The 19,086-nt window shown below is 41.1% G+C and overlaps 1 protein-coding gene across 4 annotated transcripts in view; it reads right to left on the bottom strand.

The window, feature by feature from the left end:
• Positions 1 to 9,800, bottom strand: part of LOC114492854 (broad substrate specificity ATP-binding cassette transporter ABCG2) — a 65,523-nt gene extending 55,723 nt beyond the window's left edge. For 3 of the 4 annotated variants that reach the window (XM_036026706.1, XM_036026703.1, XM_036026708.1), the window contains exon 1: positions 67 to 224. Coding sequence is in view for 1 of the 4 variants with exons in the window: in XM_036026697.1 (XP_035882590.1) it covers positions 9,750 to 9,785 (36 nt within the window). In the remaining 3 variants the exon portion in view is untranslated. Of the gene's footprint in view, positions 1 to 66; positions 225 to 9,749 lie in introns of those variants that run through there. The other variant, XM_036026697.1, reaches the window with a different exon arrangement.
• Positions 9,801 to 19,086: the final 9,286 nt, after the last annotated feature.

The following is a 19,086-nucleotide window of genomic DNA, read 5'->3' as shown; positions in this document are numbered from 1 at the left end:
ACGCTCACAGCCCCACACGCAGCCCACCCACCGCGACCGAGAGCAGCTTGCCAGCTCAGCACTCACGCGTGCGGAGAATACCCGGGAAGGCGCCAGCCGAGGAGATCACGGACACGGCCAGGAGCGATGGGTGTCCAGCCAGAGCAGCGAGGAGCCAAGCGGAGCCAGAGCCGATCCCAGCTTTACCCCCACGCCTAGGGTTGCGGGCAGGTAGCTGGGAAGGCGGTGGCCCCTCCCTTGGCCTCCCTGCCTTCTGGGGTCAGTGACCCCCTCAGGGAATAAGGCGAGGCGCCGCGCGCCTGACTGAGATTAGCGCTCCTGCGGAGCCCTCGCTGGGCGTAGCCCGGGACCAAGTACCGCACGGAACCTGCTGCCAGTCTCCCCTGGCCTGGATCAGGGACACGACTGTCCCGTTCCGGTAACTCCCAGGGACAAACAGAAAACTCTGTGTCCAGGGCTACGAAATGGACGAGCCCTGGTAATCCCAGGACTCCACCCCAGAGGATCAATACCTAGTCTGACCTGGGTGGATTTGGTCGCTGTTGGTGGCCCTAAGCACCAGGGGACTCAGACACCAAAGCTTTCTTCAGTTTTATACGTTGCTCCTGGAGAGCAAGTAGGCAGTCTCTATTGATGAACTTCTGAGAAATTGGGTTCCTGCTGCCCAGGGCCAAGGAAACGAGGAACTAAATCTACCAGGGCTGGAGGAAATGGACACAAAACTTTTGAATGCAAGTATTACTGGACAGTTTAAATGCATTCCTTACACTCCTGTAATAAACACTTCTTCACAAGACACTGATTGTAAGTGGAAAAGACATTATGCACATTTAGGAAAAGAGCTGGTTATCTGGCTGTAGGAATGTGCCAAAATTCACCTGCATCTACTTTCAGAAATCAGTACTTGCATCTAGATCAGGTGTGTCAAACTCACTTTCACCAAGGGCCACATTAGCCTCGCAATTGTCTTCAAAGGGCAGAATGTAATTTTAGGACTGCAGGGGTAGCAGCTGGAGGAGCACCAGTGGCAAGTAGGTGGAGGCTGAGGTTTCTGGCCTCAGTGAAATCAGAGACCATTGTCCCCTTTCTGGCCCCTCCCTTCACAGATCCAGCAGACTGGTGCCATATCTCCGATTCCATCACTATGGCTAACTGTTTAACCTGCCTTGGAGAACCCCAGAAACTCCACCCCACTCAATTCACTCAATTTGTGGGCGCGCCCAAGCTGCTTTTCCATATGAACAAACAAGTAGCAGCTGGCCTCACTGAGTCCCAGGGCTGGACCTAGCAGCCTAGATTCACAGGTTGGCTTCACCTAGAAATCTCCAAGCCCAGCACAAGTAACACCCATCTCAGATTGCTTCATAGCCAAGGCAGGGTGGCCCCAGGCAAAACACAGGTGGGGGCTGATCTTGGCCAGAGACGCCTGGGAAAGCCCATGGCCAGCACAGCTACAGACCATGTCAGGGCACCACTAACCTGGCCCTGTGGAGCTGATCCTTCATGGAGGGCAGAGGTTGATGGTAAATGGTCACAGCCAATCCTTGAAGTTGACTGGCCTGGTTAAACCCCTCTCATTGTTCTGTCAACAGCAGCCAAGGCTCAACTACAAGAGGAATGTGTACTCAGCCCACATGAAGTACTTGAGTACCCAGCCTATGTGACAGGGGAAGCTGAGCCACTGGACCCTATGGGACACCTACTACATTAGGCCACGCTACCCAGACACAGTGTCAAAGCAGCCCTACCTGATACATAGAAACAAACATAGAGAGGCAGCCAAAGTGAGAAGACACATGACACAAATGAAAGAACAGATCAAAACTCCAGAAAAAGAGCTAAATGAAATGGAGATAAGCAATCTATCAGATACAGAGTTCAAAACACTGGTTATAAGGATGCTCAAGGAACTTAGTGAGGATCTTAACAGCATTAAAAAAGATCCAGTTAAAAAGAAAGAATACACTAATTGAAATAAAGAACAATTTACAGGGAAACAACAGTTGAGTGGATGAAGCCGAGAATCAAATCAATGATTTAGAACATAAGGAAGCAAAAAACAACCCATCAGAACGAGAAGAAAAGAGAATCAAAAAATGAGGATAGTGTAAGCAAACTATGGGACAACTTTAAGCAATCCAACATTGACTTGATAGGGGTGCCAGAAGGAGAAGAAAAAGAGCAAGAAATTGGAAATCTATTTAGAAAAATAATGAAAGAAAACTTCCCTGATTTGGTGAAGGAAATAGACATGCAAGTCCAGGAAGTGCAGAGAGTCCCCAACAAGATGGCTGCAAAGAGGCCCACTCCAAGACATAGCATGAATAAAATGCCAAAGGTTAAAGATAAATAGATGGGGGTGGGGGTGTATGGGAGAATGGTGAGAGGTGAAGGGATTAATAAATACAAATAGGTAGTTACAGAATAGCCATGGGGGTATATAGTACAGTGTAGGAAAGAGAGCAGCCAAAGAATTTATACACATGACCCATGGATGTGAACAAAGGTGGGGGATTGCCTGAGAGAGTAGGGGTGGGGTGCTGGTGGAAGTGGGCAAAGGCAGGGGGAGAATTAGAACTTCGTGACAACCCTCTTTGACAGTTTTGGGTCCATGTAGAGTCCAAACCCTTGACATACACTGGAGATCTTCTGTGGGCTCTAGAGGGGTGAGGTGTCACCCTGTGTTTTTATAGGCAGTGTACATGGATGTGAATAGATACATAGGGACAATGAAGGGAACAGACTGACTCGTTCATGAAATCACTTGAGCCCCTGGGATATCTGGAAGGGGAGGGGAGGGTATAATACTCCTTCCTAATAATCACACCAGTGAGGGCCTTGCTTGCATGGTTTTCCAAGGGTATCAGTGCTTGATGGGATGTCCAGGAAGGATACAAGCAAAGGATACAAATTCACTTAATGTTGATAAAGGATATGGCTTATTATACAGAACGATAAACAAAGTAGTCTTCTCATTAAAGGAACACACTTCCTGGGCTTGTTACTCCATGAATCAGGTGCCCTAATATCAAAGCTCCCATATGCATCTATGAGAGGTTTTCTTCATCATTCACATAGGATTTTTAATGTCCTCCTAGCCTGTCACAGCTGCCCTGAGTACTCAGTCTGTTTGTCCACCAAGACACCAAGTGCTTGGTGATAAGGTCCCTCCCCTATATCCCACAGAATGCTGGTTTGTGCTGGTTCTACCCTAGCAAGCAAGATAGGTGGTTTCCCCTTATCTGGGGTGGGTCCCACCCCAATATCCCTATCCATCTACCCTGCCCTATGTAACCCCTTAGTACAGCAATTTCCAGCCCTCACTCAGTTAGCTCAGACAGTTGGGCATTGTCCTGCACTTGGAAAGGTCTCTTGTTACTATTCCCACCCAGGACAGAGGCCTGGGTTGTGGGTTTGGTCCCTGGTCAGGGTGTGATCAATGTTTCTCTCTCTCTTTCTCCCTCTTCCCCCCTCTAAAACTAAATAAATTAAACTTTAAAAAAAGAACAGCAATTTTTAACCAGTGTGACACAAGTTTTAAAACATGGAACAGGTATTTAGTCAAGGACACTACCTCTTTTTCCTTAGATTGTCACATAAAAATGACAAAGCCAATACAACAGCCATCTAGTGTGACTAAATCAAAATTATACCCATTTTCTCAGATCAGCAAAAGTATATAGTTTTTGGTGTGCCACAGAATTTTAGGAATTAGCTTATGTGTGACATGAGATGAAAAAGGTTAAACACCGCTGCCCTAAAGCATGTCTCATGGTGCAGAGGGTATCCACGGCATCTCACTGCCTCCCGGTGGTGCTTCTTCGTATGTTAGTGTCCTTAATAAACTCTTCATGTAATGATAGAGTTGCCATCCTCTTCCTGTGGTCTCTCAGCCTCAGGAATTTTCCCAGCAATATCCACTATTTTTATTTTCACTACCACTCCAAGTTAAAGCAAACAAAAAGCAGTGCAAGAGGCTGTATACATCTCGCTCCTCTGTGGCTCCATTCACAGCTACCAGGGGCCTTTGATGAACTCTGTGGGAGAAAGGTCAGTCTGTAATGGCTTGAGCACTGACAAGTAAGTGAAGGAATGGAGACAATATGCACAACCCTTTCCAAAGATCTCAACTTAAGAGAAAGTAGAACTAAAGGCTACCTTGGAGATCAGAGAAAACATTTCTCATTTAATTTAATCAAATTAAATTATTTGATTTAAATTAGGTCAGGATATGTGTTCATGCCCAGGCACGAGCCATAAGGGAGAAAAACTGATTAATTAGTACAATCAGGTCCCTTTTGAAACAGAATGGAAATGGTATACAGAGGGGTTAGCATTAGAGAAGAAATTTTTTTTAAATTATAGTAGAATGGAAGGGACTCAGGATGTGTCCTCATGTAGATAAATGGTTTTTTTTGTTTGTTTGTTTGTTTTTGTTTTTTTAATATATTTATTGATTATGCTATTACAGTTGTCCCATTTCCCCCTTCTCTCCCATCCCCCCTGTACCCCCCTCCCACCCACATTTCCCCCCTTTAGTTCATGTCCGTGTGTCATACTTGTGAGTTCTTTAGTTTCTACATTTCCCATGCTATTCTTGCCCTCCCCCTATCTATTTTCAACTTACATTCTATGCTACTTATTCTCTATACCTTTTCCCCCTCTCTCCTCCTCCCACCCCCCTGCTGCTAACCCTCCATGTGCCCTCCATTTCTGTGGTTCTGTTCCTGTTCTAATTGTTTACTTAGTTTCTTTTGGTTTTGCTTTAGGCGTGGTTGTTAATATTTGTGAGTTTGCTGTCCTTTTACTATACATGTCTTTTCTTTATCTTCTTTTCTTAGATAAGTCCCTTTAGCATTTCATAAAATAAGGGCTTGGTGATGATGAACTCCTTTAACTTGACCTTATGTGAGAAGCACTTTATCTGCCCTTCCATTCTAAATGAAAGCTTTGCTGGATAGAGTAATCTGGGATGTAGGTCCTTGTCTTTCATGACTTGGAATATTTCTTTCCAGCCCCTTCTTGCCTGTAAGGTCTCTTTGGAGAAATCAGCTGACAGTCTGATGGTCACTCCTTTGTAGGTTACTGTCCCCTTACCTCTTGCTGCTTCTAGGATTCTCTCCTTCGTTTTTACCTTGGCTAATGTAATTATGATGTGCCTTGGTGTGTTTCTTCTTGGGTCCAACTTCTTTGGGGCTCTCTGAGCTTCTTGGATTTCTTGGAAGACTGTTCCCTTTGCCAGATTGGGGAAGTTCTCCTTTATTATTTGTTCAAATATGTGCTCAATCTGTTGCTTTTCCCCTTCCGATTCTGGTACCCCTATAATTCGGATATTGGAACATTTAAAGGTGTCTTGGATGCTCTTAATCTTTTCCTCAATTTTTTGAATTCTTATTTCATCATGCTTTCCTGCTTGGTTGATTCTGTCTTCCTTCTGGTCCACTGTATTGTTTTGAGACTCATATTCCTTCCTTTCACTATTGGCTCTCCTCCGCGTGTCTTCCTGCATCTGTTTTATGGTAATCTGCATTCTTTCATCTAAATTTCGTCCAAAATCAACCAGTTCCGTGAGCTTTCTGATCACCAGTGTTTTGAACTGCGCATCTGATAGATTGGCTAATTCTTGGTCGCTCAAAAGGATGAGTCCTGGGGGACTGATCTGCTCTGTTGAAAACATTTTTTTTTCCCCTATCTCTCCTTTTTATTTTTTTTTCCCCGGTCTGGTTGCTCTTGTTACGGTGGGGAGCGGAGCCTTAGGTGCTCACCGGGGCTGGGCACCCCAGTCGCTAGATTGTGACGTTATATGTGGGGGCGGGGCGGGAGCGGGACGGAAGAAAACAATGGCGGTAGTTCCGTTCTCCTGGACTCAGACCCTTGTCTGGGCTTCTGGGCCGCGAGTTCTGCCCTGGTCCACAATCGCTACCCCTCTGGGTCTGCCAGCCGCAGCTTGCGTACTCAGGGATCACCGCTGCCTTCTTGCGCCCCCGGATGGCTGTTGCGCCGATTTTGCACCAAACCTTCCCCCGACCTCCGCGCACCGCCGACCCGCGCCAGCCCCGCACCAGCCCCGCGCCCGCCCGGCACGTCTTCTCCTACCAGTCCGGATGAACGCGTCTACTTCAACTTCTTGGCTGCCCGACTCCCATTCAGATAAATCCTCTGCCGGATCTGGGTGTTATTCTGATAGTAAATTATTGTTGTAAATTATTGGTTTTCTAATCTTGGTTGTACGAAGAGGTACGGTGTATCCACCTATTCCTCCATCTTAGATAGATAAATGTTTTAATTAGAGAAAAAAAGAGGAAATTGAAAGAACCATCTGGCCCATAACTACACTTTCTCTCTGAAGTTGGAGGATCTGCAGAGAGTATGGGCATGCATGAGAAGACAGGAAATTTGAGAAAATGATGAATACTGGAATAAGCCTGTGTTTGTAACCTATGACTACAATAACAGATTACCACAAACTAGGTGTCTTAAAACAACAAAATTTTGTCTTGCATTTCTGTAGGTCAGAAGTCAGACACTGGCCTCAGTGGACTAAAACCAAAAATGTTGGCAGATCTGGCTTCCTTTCTGGGATCTTTTCCAGGCTCCAGAGGCTGCCTGCACTCCTTGGCTGTGGCCCCCATTCCTCCAGCATCCACGTCAACAACCTGCATCTCTCTGACCCTGCTTCTGTTACCACAGCACTTTCTCTGACTCTCATACTCTGCCTCTCTCTTTTACTTTTACAGATTCTTGTAATTACATCAGACTCACCGGATAAATGAGGATAATTTCCCTATTCTATTTTTATTAACTTTAGAGAGAGAGAAGAAAGGGGAGAGATACAAGTCTCAATTTGTTGTTCCACTCATTTACACATTCATTGGTTGCTTCTTGTATGTGCCCTGACCAGGGATCAAACCTGCAACCTTGCTGTATCAGGACAACGCCCTAACCAAATGACCTACCTGGCCAGTGCTAACCTCCTTTTAAAGTCATCTGATTAGCAAATTTCATTTCTTTGGCAACCTTAATTCTCCATTACTAGGTAACCTAACATTCACATTCTGGCTTATAGGGCATGTACATCTTTGGGAGGGCTCTAAGGAAACACAGAGGATGCTAACGTAGGGACCCACCCAGAGCCACAGAGTTGGTTTGAAGATTATTTTAACTGAAGGCATTTGAGATACAGCTGATGTGGAAAAAGTTTTTGGGAGCTTCCCTTATCTGATTAAAGGCAGGGTGTTCAGAGCATAAAGCTTCCATAAATCCCCTCTCAGGGGAGCTTCACTGCCAGAAAGAAGACTCACAGGTGGATAAGAAATTGCATAAACAAACATTAGCAAAAACTGTCACACTTTCATCTGTTTCTCTAAAAGCATCTCTCTGACCCTGCTTCTGTTACCACATCACTTTCTCTGACTTACCTAAAAGTCCTTTGTTTCCTACAGAAGCCCCTTTTCTCCCTCTCCTGTCCCCTATCAGGTTGCTTTGTAAACCTCATATCTTTTCTCCCTTAATCTGTCTGTTGTCAGTTAACTGTCAGTTGCTGCCTTGTCTCACTGGACCTAAATTGGCAGAAAGTTTTTCTTCTCAACACTAAAGGGCCTAGAGATCACACAGCAATAGCAAGAAACTCTAAGATTGGATTGTATAAATGTTGTGGCATTAAAGCCACAAGTGAGCGTGGTTTGCCTATTCACAAAGAAGTAAAGATGGAGACGATTTGAAGGTTGAACAAACTCCAGATACGGAATTGTGTTCACAGCCGCAGTCGCTCTCTAATGCCAGCACTTCCTCCAGCTCTCCCAGCTCCAGCGGAAGGAGAAGGCGGGTAAGTAAAGAGGTCCCTATACTATGGCTCCTACAAAGCAGACTGCCGCAAATCCACTGAGGAAGCAACCAGCTACCAAAGCTGCTCCTAAGAGTGTACCCTCTACTGAAGGGGTGAAGAAAACTCATCGTTACAGGCCTGGTACTGTGGCACTTCATGAAATTAGACGTTATCAGAAGTCCACTGAACTTCTGATTCACAAACTTCCCTTCCAGCATCTGGTGTGAGAAATTGCTCAGGACTTCAAAATAGACCTGCACTTCCAGAGTGCAGCTATTGGTGCTTTGTAGGAGGCAAGAGAAGCCTATCTGGTTGGCCTTTGTGAAGACACCAACCTGTGTGCTATCTCCATGCCAATTGTGTAACAGTTATGCCAAAAGACATCCAGCTAGCATGCCGCATACATGGAGAATGTGCTTAAGAATCCACTATGATGGGAAACATTTCATTCTTTAAAAAAAAATCTCTTCTTCCTGTTATTGGTAGTTCTTTCTGAACGTTAGATTTTTTTTTTTATGGGGTCAAAAAGGTACCTAAGTATAAGATTGCAAGTGGAAAATAGGGGACAGAAATCACATATTGGCCATTTTTCCATTTTCGTTTGTGTGTGAATTTTTTAAATATAAATGTGGGGACATAAAGCATTAATGCAATTCAAGGTGTGTCAGTGAACAAGTTTCAAGTAGTTCAAGTTTGTAACAATATAAATAAACCTGTTAAATTTTTCTGGACAATGCCAGCATTTGGATTTCTTTAAAACAAGTAAATTTGTTATTGATGGCAACTAAATGGTGTTTGTAGCATTTTTATCATACAGTAGATTCCATCCATTCTCTATACTTTTCTAACTGAGTTGTCCTACATATAAGTATGTTTTTAATGTTGTCTGTTTCTGTGCTGTTCCTGTAAGTTTGCTATTAAAATACATTAAACTATAAAAAAAATTGCAGATACAGTTTTGCTGAAATGGTAGGGCAATAGAAAAATGGAGCAAAAAGTTAAATGGATAAAATTATTCATCACTGGAGAGTGCAACCAGGTACAATGGGAGCCCATAGAGGGGTCACTTAAAGGTTGCAGAGCTGAAACAGGAGGATAAGGTCACTGAATAGGAAATTGACATTTAATATTGTCATTCCAGGTTTGGACAAGTCCCATTGTTTGAACATGACACCAATTATGTGTCATGAACATAATTAAGATTATGGGAAGTGGAAGGGAGATATATTTGTCTTCTATTGCTGAGTGACAGATTATCAATTTAGTATCTTAACACATCTATTACCTCACAGTCCTGGAGGTAATGAACTTATGTAGGCTAGACTAAGCTCTGCTCAGGGTATCACAGGGCCAGCTCCTCCAGGCTGTTTTCCTCCTGTGAGTCCTTCCATCTTCAAAGCAGCTGAGTTCTCAAACTCTCAGGCTTCCCCTTTTAACTTTGTAAAGACTCGTGTGATTAAATCAGTTCCACCTTGATAATCTCACTACTTTGGAGTCAACTGATTTGAAACTTGAATTACAATGGCGAATTCCTCAGAGCAGTATTTAGATTAGTATTTGATTAAATAACCAGTGGGTTAACTGGAATCTTGAGGGGCTTGGGGAGAGGGGGATCTTTAGAATTCTGACTTCCCTGGGAGGAAAAGTTGAGATAATCAAAGAGCACAGAAGCTAGAATGATGGGTTGGTCATCTAGATAAACACAGACTTTGCTAAAGTAGTAATCATCTTGGAGAGGAAAGAAAGGCCAAAAGCCAGGTGTCAAAAGCTAGTGTGTTAAGAGCCCAGACCATCTTACTTTATACAGAAGACAAGAGACCAAGTTAGAAATGACTCATTTGGTTATCAAGTTCACAGAAGGAGTCAAGCTCTGAAAAATGAGCACAGAGGAGCAAAAAATAAAAACATATGATTAAGCACTTACGATTAACCTGCAGAGCCAGAAAATGGCATAGTCCATGCAAAATAGGCTGAAAGATTAAATATTGAGAGTTGACCAAGCTAAATTTCACATATCCATAAAGTCTTCTGTTTAAGTAAAGTTTTTAACTGAAATATAACATTCATGCAGAACAAGTAGAAATCTAAGTAAACAGCTTCATGTGTATTTATAAAGCAAACATAGCTGATTGATTATCAAAAGCCCAGAAGCCTCTCTTATGTTCCATCCTAGTCATTGTCCCAGAGGCAACCACTCTTCTGATTTCTATAATTATACAAGAATTTTGTCTGGTTTTAAACTGTGCATAAATTAAGTGTACTCTTCTGAGCCTGCCTCTTTTTATTCAACATGATTTATATGAGATTTGCCCACATGTTTTCACATAGTAAAAATCTAACAATTTTAATCTCTGCATAGGATTCCATTGTACAAATATATAGCAGTTTATTCATTCTACTATTGATAGCCTTTGGATTGTTTCCAGTTTTTAGATAGACCCTAAAGGGATAGATCAGGAAAGAATTCTAATGACCAACTAACCCCATCACTCACTAGAATGGCACAAGTGGAGGTCTGAAGTTTGAAATCATCTTCTCCCCTTGATTATGCCTACAACGGCATAAAGAAAAAAAGAAGCTTAAAGAGAATATTGGAGTTGTAGAAGAAAGTGAACACATTAACCATGGTTCTGTTCTCCCTCCAGCAGATGTCAGCCATCCCCGGTTAGGCAACATTTTCCTAAGAGCTTTCCTTGCTTTAGTGCCTGTGATTGGCAATGAGGAAGAGAAATAACACAGAAATGGGGAGGCAGATGTCTAAATGGATAAATCATAACAGAAATGGTATAAGACATGTTATACCACTGGGAGTGCTAAAACTAAATGGGGATGAGGGTCATGGAATGCTGAGACTGCAGAAAACCTCTGAGCTTAGTATGCCCACAAGTTTTAAAGTTCCTGGGTGGTTGGGGATACTGGAAAAGTTTTGGGTATAGGTACTGGTGATGGTTACACAATATCGTGAATGTATTTAATGCCACTAACTTGTACACTAAAAATGGTTAAAGTGATTAATTTTGTGTTATATATATTTTACCACAATAAGACTTTTTTTTCTAGGCAGTTTTTTTTGGAAACAGCTTGTTAAAGGTTTCTAATATGAGCTTATGGTTCTCTTGGTTCATTTGTGGTCACGAATTACCAATACTTATTTTGAGTTATGGATAATTATACATTAGTACTATAAACATTGATTAGGTGTCTCCTGATTATTCAAGCATGAAATTATTTTCAACTGCAAAACACTGTCCATCACTTTCCATACTTTGCCTTGTGTTGTAGTAATCTGTGAACCTGTGCCAGGCATGTCACAGATGTTCAATAATATATGATGAATAATCAGATGAAGGAAAGACTGTTTCATCTTCCAACCTAGAATAAGAGTGATGAGAAAAGAGAAATGGGGAAATGCTAGATTAAAACAAGTTAATTAAGTAGGTTGCATCATTTCAGGACATGTATAGAATATTTGTTTTCCAACCCTGTCCCCCAAGACGTATCTCAAAGGTTGTACTCATTTTTTAATATTTTATTGCTTATCCTATCACATTTATCTAAATTTTTCCCTTTTGCACCCCCTACCCAGCCTGCCCCGACTTCCGTAGTCAATTCCACACCTTTGTCCATGTCCATGAGTCATTCATACATATTCTTTGACTAATTCCTTCACATTCTTTCAATCAGTCCCCACCTGTCCCCTTCCCTTACAACTGTCAGTCTGTCCCATGATTCTGTGCCTCTGGTTCTATTTTGCTCATTAGTTTATTTTGTTCATCAGATTCCAATTTTAAGTGAGGTCATATGGTGTTTGTCTTTCACTGCCTGGCTTATTTCACTTAGCATAATGCTCTCCAGTTCCATCCATGCTGTCGCAAAGGGTAGGAGCTCAATCTTTCTTTGTGCTGCATAGAATTCCATTGTGTAAATGTACCAGTTTTTTGATCCACTCATTCACTTAGGTGCACTTGAGCTGTTTCCAGTGCTTGGCTAATGTAAATAATGCTGCTATGAACATAGGAGTGCATAGGCTCTCTTGCAGTCATGTTTCAGGATTCTTAGGGTATAATCCGAGCAGTGGAATTGCCAGGTCAGAAGGCAGTTCCATTTTTAGTTTTTTGAGGAAATGCCATACTGTTTTCCACAGAGACTGCACCAGTCTGCATTCCCACCAACAATGCACTAGGGCTCCCTTTTCTCCACATACTCATCAGCAATTGTTGTTTGTTGATTTATTAATTATAGCTATTTTTGGCAGGTGAGGGGATAGCTCATTGTGGTTTTAATTTGCATCTCTGATGGCTAAATGTTGAGCATTTTTTCATATATCTAAGGGCCCTCTGTATATCCTCCTTGGAGAAGTGTCTATTCAGGTCCTTTGCCCATTTTTTAATTGGATCATTTGTCTTCCTGGTGTTGAGTCATATAAGCTCTTTATATATTTTGGAGATTAGCCCTTTTTCCAATGTATCATTAGCAAATATGTTCTCCCATACAGTCAGTTCCCTTTTTGTTTTGATCATGGTTTCTTTAGCTGTGCAGAAGCTTTTTAATTTGATGTAGTCCCATTTGTTTATTCTTTCCTTTATATCCCTTGCCCTAGGAGATATATTGGCAAAAATATTGCTATGCTAATTGTCTGAAATTTTACTGCCTATGTTTTCTTCTAGGATTTTTATGGGATCACAACTTATATTTAAGTCTTTTATCCATTTGGTGTTTATTCTGGTTTACGGTGTAAGATGGAAGTCTAGTTTCTTTCTTTTTTTTCTTTCTTGCTTTCTTTTTTTTTTTTTTTTTTTTTGGCATGTACCAGTCCAGTTTTCCCAACACCATTTATTGAAGAGACAGTCTTTGTTCCATTTTATGCTATTGCCTCCTTTGTCAAATATTAATTCACCATGAAGACAGGTTTTCTGAGTACAGGTCTTTTACCTCCTTGGTTTAAATTAATTTCTAGGTACTTGATTCTCTTTGTTGCAATAGTAAATGGGATGGTTTTCTTATTTCTATTTCTTATAGTTCATTATTAGTGTATGACAGTGCCATCAATTTCTGAATATTTGACTTTATCTCCCACTATTTAGCCAAATTCATTTATTAGGTCAAGTAGTTTTTTGGTACTACCTATAGGGTTTTCTATGTACACTGTCATGTCTGCAAATAATGACAGTTTTTCTTCCTCCTTTCTGATTTGGACGCCTTTTATTTCTTCTTGACTAATGGCTGTGGCTAGAACTTCCAGTACTATGTTGAATAAGAGAGGTGAAAGTGACACCCCTGTCTTGTTCCTGATCTTAAAGGAAACAGTTTTAGTTTTTGCCCACTGAGTATGATGTTGGCAGTAAGTTTTACATATTTCTCTTTATTATATTGAGGTATACACCCTCTATTCCCACTTTGCTAAGTATTTTTATCATAAATGGTTAAAGAATTTTATCAACTGCTTTTTCAGCATCTATTGATATGACCATGTGATTTTTGTCCTTCATTTTGTATATGAGATGCATTACATTTATTGATTTGCAGGTATTGTACCATCCTTGCATCCCTGGGGTGAATCCCACTCAATCATGGTGTATGATCTTTTCGATGTATTGCTGGATCCACCTTGCTAATATATTTTGTTGAGGATTTTAGCATCTATGTTCATCAGATATTGGCCTGTGATTTTCTTTCTTTTTAAAGTTGTAGTTATTTATTTATTTTTAGAAAAAGGGGAAGAAGGAGAGGGAGAGAAACTAATCGGGTACTTTCTGATTTCTTCCTTGATCTTATTGTTAACCCATTCATTATTTAATTATCTTCTACATTCTCCATGTATATGAATGATTTAGGGTTTTTTTTCTCTTGAGTTGAGTTCTAGTTTCAGGCCATTGTGATTGAGAAAATGCTTGATATGATTTCGATTTTCTTGGATTCATTACAGCTTATTTTGTGTCCTACCATGTGGTATGTCTTTGAGTATGACCCATGTGAATTTGAGAAGAATCCATATTTTACTTCTTTGGGGTGAATAGTTCTGTAGATATCAATTAAATCACTTGATCTAGTGTGGTGTTTAATGCTATTATGTCCTTGTTGACTTTTTTATCTGAATGATCAGTCCATGGTTGACGGGGGGGGGGGGGGGGGGGGGGGGGGTTGTTAAAATCCCTTACTATGATTGTACTGCTCTCAATCTTTTCTTAAGCTCCTCCAGGTTTTCTTTATATATTTAGGTGCTCCTACACTGGGTGCATACATGTTTACAAGGGTTATATCCTCTTGTTGGGCTGAACCCTTAAGTATTGTATAGTGACCTTCTTTGTCTCTTATTACGTCCTTTGTTTTGAAGTCTATTTTGTCAGAGAGAAGTATTGCTACCCCAGCTTTTTTTAATCTCCATTTGCATTTTTTTCCATTGCTTCACTTTCAGCCTGTGTAAATCTTTTGTTCTGAGATGAGTTTCTTGCAGACTCATCTGCATATATGTAGGCCATGTTTTCTTATCTATTCAACTACCCTATGTCTTTTGATTAGAGCATTTAATCCATTTACATTTAAGGTTATTATTAATAGGTACTTATTCATTGCCATTTTTTCCTTTGTACTTGTGTTCCTCTCTCTCTCCCTCTATTTCTTCTTCTTAAAGCAGTCCCTTTAGCATCTCTTACAATGCTGGTTTGGTGGAATTGCACTCCTTCAACTTTTTTTTTGTCTGGGAAGCTCTTTATTTCACTTTCCTTTTTAAATGAGAGCCTTTCTGGATAGAGTAGTTTTGATTGGGGTCCTTGCTTTTTATTACTTGGAATACTTCATGCCAATTCCCCTGGCCTATAATGTTTCTCTTGAGAAATCAGCTGACAGGCTCACCAGAGATCCCTTGTAAATAACCGTTTCTCTCTTGCTGCCCTTAAGATTCTATATTTGTCTTTAAACTTCACCATTATAATTGTGATGTGCCTTGGGATAGTGTCTGTGGGTTCATCTTGAGTCTGACTATCTGTGCTTTCTGAACTTGCTTAATTTTTTTCCCTCACCAAATTAAGGAAGTTTTCTTTCATTATTTCTTCAATAGGTTTTCTATCACTTACTCCATTTCTTCCTCATCTGAATCCTTATGATGCAAGTATTTGTTGGGGCCCTCCCTGCCTGGTCTCAGGAAGCTGTAACCCCCATGACTTAGGCTGAGTGAGAGACCTCTGAACCAGGAGCCACTAAGGAGAAAAAACTTATTTCCCTGGCATGAACGCTGCCTGTTCTGTACCTGGCCTCCTATGCTTTATCAGTTAGCCAATGACAGGTAAGATTTCCCATGGGGGGAATCGCCTAAGACAGGCACGATCATGTGGAGGCCTCAGGGAAGAGACTCAGGACCGTGGAAATGAAGGGGTGATGGACATCAACCCCTGCCCCCTTGGCTTTGTCAAAGCCTGAGTCCTTGTTCTTAGTTGTGAGAAATCCAAGTCTCCTGGCTGCCTTTGTCTCCTCTGCCTGACTCAGGACTGTGGAAATAACAGGGGTGGTCCAGCCCAAATCAGAGTCGGCAGACCCCCAGGGTAATCAGGCCCGGGACATAGAATATGCAAGAGAATAAGCATAGAGATCTGCTTGCTGGAGGATTCTATTGAATTAGAATATGAAGGCATGGGCAGGAAATGAGACCAGCCTTTTAAGTCCTGTAGTCTTTTTAAGTGAAAAAACACAAACTCTCTGCCCAGAATCCCAGCGGGAGTTCTGTCAGACCCTTTGAAAATACCTACTCCTTTTTGATCTTCCCTGCCAGACTGGAATCCACAAACTGTGTCTGTATTCTTAATAAAAGCCTATTCAGGTGGGGCCTTGGGGCACTCTCTACTAGAGAGAGTGGCCATTTCATCCCTATTTCCCCACAGGACTCAGTTGTCCCTGTGTATGTTTTTCTCGTGTTTTGACAAGCATCCGCAGCAGGGATGGATACTGCTGGACAGTATCCTCCACAAATATTGTTATGTTTCATGTTGCCCCAAAGCTCGCAACCTCATTGTGTTTAAGTTTGGTTTTTTTTCATTTTATTTCTTTGACTGCGTGTTTTTTTCCACCTTGTCTTCCAAATTGCTGATCCAGTCCTCTGCTTCATCTAGCCTGCTTTTAATTCCTTCTAGTGTAGTCTTCATTGCAGATATTACATTCTTCATTTCTGTCTGGTTTTTATTCATAGCTTTTATACCATTTAGCATGCTGATATAGTTCTTTTTAAGTTCCTTGAGCATCCTTATAACCATCAATTTGAACTCTGTGCCTCATAATTTTTTAGCCTCAATTTCAATTAGCCCCTTTCTAGGGACTCCTACTTTTCTTCCATTTGGAGGTTGTGACTTTATCTCCCCATTTTGGCTGTATCTTTTTATTTGTTTCTGTGTATTAATCTGCTTTGACTCCCTGGCTTGTGGGGTAGCTTTGTGTGGCAGGAGTCCTGTGGTGCCCAGTGTTGCAGTCTCCTTGATCCCCTAATCTGATGCTCTAGGAATGCTCTCTTTGTAGGTTATGTGGACTCTTCTGTAATATTTGGGCCCTGATTTCTGTTGGGCCATTCATTGGTTGTATCTCCCTTCCAGCTATCTGTCTGTGAGGCTCTACCCCTACAATGTGTTGTACACTGTTTTGCAGATACTGACAGCAGGAAACAAAACGACACAAAAGAACAAAATGCAAGCACACAAACTCCCCCCAACTACACAGTAATATCAATGACAAAAGAGCAAAGAACAATAAATGTGGGAAAATAAATGAAATAGTAGATAAAGGGGAGAAAAAAGAAATAGACTAAGAGAAGACCAAAGGAGAGAGAAATGATTATGAAGGAGAAAATGGATGGGAACTAATATGACTAATGAACTTGCAGAGGAAAATGGGGAAAAAGGGACAAAGAAAGAGAGAGACTAACAAAAATAAGAAAACTTGAAGGGAACAATGCAGTAATCAAAGGTAGGAGTAACATATGAGCATGAGAAAACATAGCACAAAAATAGAATAAAAAGAAAAATAATATTATAGGCTTTGAGAAAGAAAAAATAAAGATTTTTTTTTGCTTGAAAGCCATGTATAGGGGAATTAATGTCTTTTTTATTACAGTTCATTGATTATGCTATAACACTTGTCCTGATTTCCCCCCTTTGCCTGCCCTCACCCAACACCTCCCACTCCCTGAGGCAATTCCCCCACCATTGTTCATGTCCATGGGTCATGAATATAAGTTCTTTTGCTACTCCATTTCCTATACTGTACGTTACATACCCATGGCTATTCTGTAACTACTTGTTTGTACTTCTGAATCCCCTCAACTCTTCACCCTTTCTCCATACCCTCTCCCATCTGGCAACCATCATAATGCTCTCGGTACCCATGATTTCCGTCTCTGTTCTTCTTGTTTACTTAGTTTGTGTTTTAGATTCAATTGCTGATTGATTTGTAATTTTTGCCATTTTATTGTTCACAGTTTTGATCTTCTTTTTCTGAAATAAGTCCCTTTAACATTTCATATAATGATGGCTTGGCGATAATGAATGTTTTTATTTTTTTCTGGTCTGGGAAGCTCTTTATCTGCTCACCAATTCTAAATGATAACTTTGCTAGGTAGAGCAATCTTGGCTGTATGTCCCTGCTTTTCATGACTTTGAGTACTTCTTGCCAATCCCTTCTAGCCTGAAAATTTTCTTTTGAGAAATTAGCTGACAATCTTATGGAAACTCCCCTATAGGTAACTTCTTTTCTCTTGCTGTTCCTAAGATTCTCTCTTTATCTTTTAACTTTGGTATTTTAGTTTTGATGTATGTTGGAGTGAGCCTCCTTGCATTCATCTTTTTTGGGACTCTGTGCTTCCTGGACTTGCTTGTCTAATTCTTTCACCATGCTAGAGAAGTTTTCTTTCATTGTTTTTTCAAATAGACTTACAATGTCTTGCTCTTTCTCTTCTCCTTTTGGCACACCTATGATGCGAATGTTGGACTTTTTGAAATTGTTCCAGAGGCTCCTCAAAATATCCTAATTTTTTAAAAAGACTTTATTTATTTATTTATTTATTTATTTATTTTTAGAGAGGGAAGGGGGCGAGAGAATCATCAATGTGCGGTTGCTGGGGGTCATGGCCTGCAACCCAGGCATGTACCCTGATTGGGAATCGAACCTGCGACACTTTGGTTCGCAGCCCACACTCAATCCACTGAGCTATGCCAGCCAGGCATAATATCCTAATTTTTTAAATTCTTTTTTGTCCTTGTTGTTCTGATTGGTTGTTTTTGCTTCCTCATGTTTCATATCATTAATTTCATTCTCAGCTTCATCCACTCTGCTGTTCTTTCCCTATAGCTATTTATTTCAATTAGTGTATCTTCATTTCTGGTTGGATCTTTTTTAAAAATATATTTTATTGATTATGCTATTACAGTTGTCCCATTTCCCCACTTCATTCCTCTCCACCCTGCACACCCTCTCCCACCCACATTCCCCCCCTTTAGTTCATGTCCATGGGTCATCAGTTCTTTAGCTTCTACATTTCCCATACTTTTCTTGCCCTCCCCCTGTCTATTTTCTACCTACCATCCATGCTACTTATTCTCTGTACCTTTTCCCCTTCTCTCATCTTCCCACTCCCTTGTTGCTAACCCTCTACATGATCTCCATTTCTGTGGTTCTGTTCCTGTTCTAGTTGTTTACTAAGTTTCTTTTTTTGTTTTAGGTGTGGTTGTTAATAATTGCAAGTTTGCTGTCATTTTACTATACATGTTTTTTATCTTCTTTTTCTTAGATAAGTCCCTTTAACATTTCATACAATAAGGGCTTGGTGATGATGAACTCCTTTAACTTGACCTTATCTGAGAAGCACTTTATCTGCCCTTCCATGCTAAATGAAAGCTTTGCTGGATAGAGCAATCTTGGATGTAGGTCCTTGCCTTTCATGACTTGAATACTTCTTCCCAGCCCCTTCTTGACTGTAAGGTCTCTTTTGAGAAATCAGCTGACAGTCTGATGAGAACTCCTTTGTAGGTGACTGTCTCCTTGTCTCTTGCTGCTTCTAGGATTCTCTCCTTCATTTTTACCTTGGCTAATGTAATTATGATGTCCCTTTGTGCGTTTCTTCTTGGGTCCAACTTCTTTGGGACTGTCTGAGCTTCCTAGACTTCCTGGAAGTCTATTTCCTTTGCCAGATTAAGGAAGTTCTCCTTTATTGTTTGTTCAAATAACTTTTCCACTGATTGCTCTTCCTCTTCTCCTTCTGATACCTCTATGATTCAGATGTTGGA

Source organism: Phyllostomus discolor, chromosome 1 (genome assembly GCF_004126475.2).
Source record: "Phyllostomus discolor isolate MPI-MPIP mPhyDis1 chromosome 1, mPhyDis1.pri.v3, whole genome shotgun sequence".
Lineage (NCBI taxonomy): Eukaryota > Metazoa > Chordata > Mammalia > Chiroptera > Phyllostomidae > Phyllostomus > Phyllostomus discolor.
The sequence above is the reverse complement of the archived record's forward strand: the minus strand, read 5'-3'. Positions and strand labels throughout refer to the sequence as shown.